Below are 6,346 nucleotides of genomic sequence, written 5' to 3'. Positions count from 1 at the left end.
GACACAAGAAGCACCAAAAGAAGATGGAAGGGATACACAGGGTCACTGTATCAAAAAGAACTGGTTGATGTTCAGTTATTTCAGGAGGTAGCATATGATCAAGAATCAATGGTACTGAAGGAAGAAGTCCAAGCTGCACTGAAAGCATTCAGAAAAAACAAGCCTCCAGGAATTGATGGAACACCAATTGAGATGCTTCAACAAATGGATGCAGCACAGGAAATGCACACTCATCTATGCCAAAAAATTTGGAAGACAGCTACCTGGCCAACTAACTGGAAGAGATCCATATTTATGCTTCTTCCAAAGAAAGGTGATCCAACCAAATGCAGAAATTATTGAACACTATCATTAATATGACACTCAAGAAAAGTTTTCTGAAGATCATTCAAAAGTGGCTGCAGCAATACATCAACGGGGAACTACTAAAAATTCAAGACGGATTCAGAAGAGGACATGGAATGAAGGATATCATGTCAGATGGATCCTGGCTTAAAGCAGAGAATACTGGAAAGATGTTTACTTGTGTTTTATTCACTCTGCAAAGGTATTCAACTGTGTGTATCATAACAAATTATGGATAATGTTGTGAAGAATGGAAATCCCAGCACACTTAATTGTGCTCATGAGGAACCTGTACATAGATCAAGAGGCTGTCATTCCAACAGAACAAGGAGATACCGGGTGGTTTAAAGTCAGGAAAGGGATGCATCAAGATTGTATCTTTCACCATACTTATTCAGTCTGTATGCTGAGCAAATAATTCATGAAGCTGGACTATATGAAGAAGAGGGGGACGTCAGGATTGGAGGACAACTTATTAACAACCTGCATTATGCAGATGACACACATTGCATGCTGAAAGTGAAGAGGACTTGAAGCACTCACACATGAAGATCAAAGACTACAGCCTTCAGTATGGATTACACTTCAACCTAAAGAAAACAAAAATCCTCACAACTGGATCAATAAACAACATCATGATAAATGGAGAAAAGATTGAAGTTGTCAAGGATTTCATTTTACTTGGATCCACAATTAATGCCCATGGAAGCAGCAGTCAAGAAATCAAAGGATTTATTGCATTGGGCAAATCTCTGCAAAAGACCTCTATAAAGCGTTTAAAAACAAAGATGTCACTTTGAGAACTAAGGTGTGACTCACCCAAGCCATAGCATTTTCAATCATCTCGTATGCATAGGAAAGCTGGCAATGAACAAGGAAGCCCAAAGAAGAATTGATGCCTTTGAATTGCGGTGTTGGTAAAGAATATTGAAAATACCATGGACTGCCAGAAGAACAAAAAAACCTGTCTTAGAAGACTTGCAGTCAGAATGCTCCTTAGAAGTGAGGACGGCAAGACTGTGTCTTATGTATTTTGGACATGTTATTAGGAGAGATCATTCCCTGGAGGAAGACGTCATATTTGCTAAAGTAGAGGGTCAGCAAAAAAGAGGAAGACTCTCAACGAGATGGATTTACACTGTAGCTGCAACAGTGGGCTCAAACATAGCAAAGATTGCAAGAATGGCACGGACCAGGCAGTGTGTCATTCTGTTGTACATAGAGTTGCTATGAGTCAGAACTGAACTGATGGCACCTAACAAACACAATGTGTCTATGAGGTCCTCTGTGACTGGTCCCCATCCCTCGCCCCCTTCCATCCCTGGTCAACCCTCAACCTACTGGTCTTCTTCCTCTTCTTGCAGGCCACCCGCCATAACTCCTCCTTGCAGTCTTGGGGACCGTCCACTATCCTTGAGTATTTGCCCACACCTCACTTTCTTGTGACGCTTCCTCATCACCGTGTCTAGCAGGGCGGCCTGATCAGTGGTAACGGGCAGGTGTAAATGAGACCGAGTTACGTTTAGTTATCTTTATGCAAAAAGCAGTCACTGGCCACCAAACTATCCCCAGCAAAGCACGACACAAAGCAAAGGAGGCTTGCTGAATCCAAAGTATGGCCATCAGCTGAAAGACAACTTCCACGTGTGGATAAATCCCCCTTCAGATGTCATCCTGGTGAGGCTTCTGGATCAGCAGCTGTTTAATCCACAATCTGTGAACCTCGTGTCAGCTTTGATCATGATTCTTCTATGTGGCGTTAAGAAAATCACCCAGTTCATTGTGCTTGATTGCCAAATGAGAGAGAGAGAAACTTGGAATTATTTTTAGCAGAGTACATGATCTTATCTGCAGGAAACGTTTTTCTCATGATTATATGTACACTCAGACAAAAGTACGTGTTCTGCCTTGATTGGCACTAATGGTGTAATTAAAATAAAACAGGGAACTTGCTTGTGTGAATGGCACACATTGGATCCACGTCTGGGAGGGGAGTATGCATCTACATCCACCCGCTGCTGTCGAGTTGATTACGACTCATGGTGACCCCATAGGACAGAGTAGAACTGACCCAGAGGGTTTCCAATGCTGTAAATCTTTACAGAAGGAAGCTGCCACATCTTTCTCCAGTGGAGTGACTGTCAGGTTAGAGCCGCCAGCCTTTCGGTTAGCAGCTGAGGGCTTTAACCACTGCACCACCAGGGCTCCTGAGTCTGCTTTTACTTACCTAAAATCCTGCCCAACACCAGGGACTTGATGGCGTGGAACTCTGTGCCTGAGGACAGGCTCATTTGTCTCCTAGTTTTCTGGTTCACCTACCCCGGTAGAAGCAAACACCAAGAGGATGCCATTTGTTGTAACATGTGGGAATCAAAGGAAGAGGATACAACAAAATGATAAAAAAGTGTCAGTGCTACATATGATTAAACAGCCTCACATTCAGGAATCCATGGCTATGAATACTAGTTCATAAACTATTTCTATAACATCTCAGATACCCTTCACCCCATACCCTAGTTCTTTACCTTGTTGTATTTGTCTTCACAGTTTATTATATTCCCTAAATAATATAAATTATCTATGATTGTAAAAATATGTAAGAGGCTTTTGCAAGCCTCAAGCTTATACATATCTCAAAACAAAACTTGAAATGTGAAGCCAAGAAATGTTATTCCATGTAGAGAGTGAAAACACTCATACATGTCTTCAAAAGCACTGACTGAATAATTTCACTTACTCTACATTGACTCACATCTATTTTTTAGTTATGAAAATGTTAATCATAATCATATTTTATATAAACCGTGTCTTTAAATTGACATAACATTTGTAGTCTTGTAAATTGCATGGAATAGATTCCTATTGGTGAAACATTTAAAAGTTTCTGCCAGTAATACATGATAAAATAGACATTTCCAGAACAAGTAAATTAAGATAAATGAGGAAAAATTGAAGTAGTCAAATATTTATGCTATATTTGGCAAATTCCATTATTAAATAAATAAACACAAAATACTGGACTAGACTGGACTTCTTATCTGAGGCACATGAAGAAATAGCATTCAGAAGGAGCCTGTTCCACTGTGCTTCACGGATAACCTCCTGCTTCAGGTCTTTCCTGTTGGGAAACTGTAGCTGCAGTCATGGTCTGGCTGAGCACGCATTACCTCTACAAAGACCACTCCTTCTTCTCTGTCGATCTTCACGTGGTGAAGGTGGCCATCAGCCATGTTTTTGAAGTTAAAGATAAAAACATCAGGATCTTGATGCATATCTAGCTTGTACCGAATCTGCAAACTCCCTAAAGTGGGGGAAAAAAATATCCATTTTTAATAAAATGTTTTTAAAGCTGCCTTTGCATATTCCAGAGAAGTTTTTCTTTACATTTGTTTCTAGGGATATTTTATAGCTTGGATCCAGCCAACAAAGTTCATTCGGATGCACTATTACAGCCTTAATCATCACCTTCTCTGAAACAGTTACGCTTCTTTAGAGTTGCTCCTGGACCAATTTCCCAGGCTAATCATGCTATTGAAAGGTCAAGACTAAAGTTGCTGTTTATAAGCACTTTCTTTCCTACAATTCTTAATTTTCTAAAAGAAAACACCTGGATTGGGTTCATGTTAGACTCTAAACTCCACTACACCCTTGCAAAAAGAACATTTCATTGAGAAATACTGAAGCTTTGTGCAGTATTGAAATTACTTTCTGTTTCTACAGCCTTGTCTTCTCTGAATGTATTTCCTAAATTCTGAAAGGTGAGTAGCTATGGCATGTGCAGTAGGCTCATGGAAGAGTTGTGCAAATGTAGCTATTGAATACCTAGGGACCTGTGGACAGTATTTCTACTTGGTGAAGGCTATGAACTTTAAGTGTTGACCAGCAGGAAGTGAGTGGTCTCAACTGCATGCCCCTCTGGAACGGATTCTCCTTGCTTTCTCACTGGCTGAGAAGTCAATCATGTTGCTTCCTAGAGTAGCTTCCCGTGTGTCCATGAAATTCTCCTACTGTTTAGGAGGTTTACAGCTCTAAGTTTACAATGGGGGCTAAATATTCCTCTTAACATTCCTATAAGTACTCTGAGTGTCAAAGTCCGGGGCCATATTTGAAATGCTTGGCAGCTTGCTGGTTTATTTACACACCAGGTTTTATTTCTAAAATCTCTCTCTATAACCGGGAAGTGGGGAGCGGAACAGAGTAGTAAGTTTTGCCTGGAGACAAGACTTTCACATGCCCACATCCCCTGAGTCAGCTCTAGTTGCTCCAGAAATGTTCATCTTCATGCTTCCAACTGTCTTATGTGCTGTACTAAAACTCCACAAGCTGGGAAGTTTTACAAGTTTTCCCGGATAATAAGTTATTGCCCTGCCTTTGCATTTGAAGTGTTTAAAACCCAGACGGGGCCATGGAAATGTAGCTGCTGGCTGGATGGTTGCATTTTTACTTTTCATCTTCAGGTGGAGGTGGCATAATATTCTTCAGGACCACGGACAGGGTATAAAAGGTGCTGTTGATCTGGTACCTGTGGACAGGTATTGTTACATAGCTGTACTGTGTTAGCACCTTCCTTGATTCTCTCTCCTTTGCTTAGAAAGGGAGAAAATATTTTCCACTTATAACTAACCAAACCAAAAAACCAAACTTATTGCTGTGGAGTCGACAGAGTAGAACTACCCCATAGGGTTTCCAAAGAATGGCTGGTGGATTCGAACCGCCAACCTTTTGGTTAGCAGCCCAGCTCTTAACCACTGCACCACCAGCACTCACTTATAATTAGGCACCTTATATTTTTAATAAAGAGCTTCCAGTGATAATGACAGCTCTGTTTACGTGAAATATGCAAACTGATAATAAATTTTATAGAAGAATCTTAATGTAATTACTGAAACAATACCTCTTGTGACAATATTTTTTATAGTCTTGAAAAATAAATACTTACACAATGGCAGTTGGTGAGCATGCCCTGTTTCTTTGTTTGTAGTTTGAGAGGAAATTTCATATTATTACAGTTCTAATGAGAGCCAGCTGCTATTCATAAGGTTTTCACTGGCTAGATTTCTTTTTCAGAAGTAGACTGCTAGGTCCTTCTTCCTACTCTGTCTTAGTCTGGAAATTCAGCTGAAACCTGTCCACTATGGGTGACCCTGCTGATATTTGAATATCAGTGGCATAGCTTCCAACATTACAGCAACACACAAGTCCCACAGTAGAACAAATTGACAGATACGTGGAAACCTTACGAATAGCAATGGAACATTGTCTGATATAGTGCTGGAAGATGAGCCCCTCAGGTTGGAAGGTACTTAAAATACAACCGGGGAAGAGTTGCCTCCTCAAAGTAGAGTCGACCTTAATGATATGGATGGAGTCAAGCTTTCGGGACCTTCATCTGCTGATGTGGCATGACTCAAAATGAGAAGAAACAGCTTCAAACATCCATTAATAATAGGAACATGGAATGTACGAGGTATAAATCTAGGGAAATTGGAAATTGTCAAAAACGAAATGGGAAGCATAAACATCCATATCCTAGGCACTAGTGAGCTAGTGAGCTGAAATGGACTGTTATTGGCCATTTTGAATCGGATAATCATATAGACTACTATGCTGGGAATGACAACTTGAAGAGGAATGACATTGCATTCACTGTCAAAAAGAACATTTCAAGATCTATCCTGAAGTACAGTGCTGTGACAAGATAACACCCATACGCCTACAAGGAAGACCAGTTAATAATGAGTATTATTCAAATCTACACACCAACCACTAAGGCCAAAGATGAAGAAATTAAAGGTTTATACAAACTTCTGCAGTCTGAAATTGATCAAACATGCAATCAGGATGCATTGATAATTACTGGTAATTGGAAAGCAAAAGTTGGAAACAGAGAAGGACGGGTAGTTGGGAAATATGGCCTTGATGATAGAAATGATGCCAGAGATCACATGATAGAATTTTGCAAGACCAATGACTTCTTCATTGCAAATACCTTTTTTCAACA

At 40.2% G+C, this 6,346-nt stretch overlaps 1 protein-coding gene across 1 annotated transcript in view; it reads right to left on the bottom strand.

Annotated features, from left to right (window-relative positions):
- The window catches only part of LOC101353375 (contactin-associated protein-like 4), a 166,077-nt gene that overhangs the window by 6,163 nt on the left and 153,568 nt on the right, over positions 1–6,346 (bottom strand). Inside the window, exons 15-16 of the mRNA XM_012559890.2 lie at positions 3,513–3,646; positions 2,573–2,660 (exon numbers count right to left, since the gene is read on the bottom strand). Of these exons, the coding sequence (XP_012415344.2) occupies positions 2,573–2,660; positions 3,513–3,646 (222 nt within the window). The remainder of the gene's footprint in view (positions 1–2,572; positions 2,661–3,512; positions 3,647–6,346) is intronic.

The sequence above is a fragment of the Trichechus manatus genome, unplaced genomic scaffold (genome assembly GCF_000243295.1).
Source record: "Trichechus manatus latirostris isolate Lorelei unplaced genomic scaffold, TriManLat1.0 scaffold00363, whole genome shotgun sequence".
Lineage (NCBI taxonomy): Eukaryota > Metazoa > Chordata > Mammalia > Sirenia > Trichechidae > Trichechus > Trichechus manatus.
Note: the sequence above shows the minus strand (reverse complement) of the source record. Positions and strands in the feature narration are given on the sequence as shown.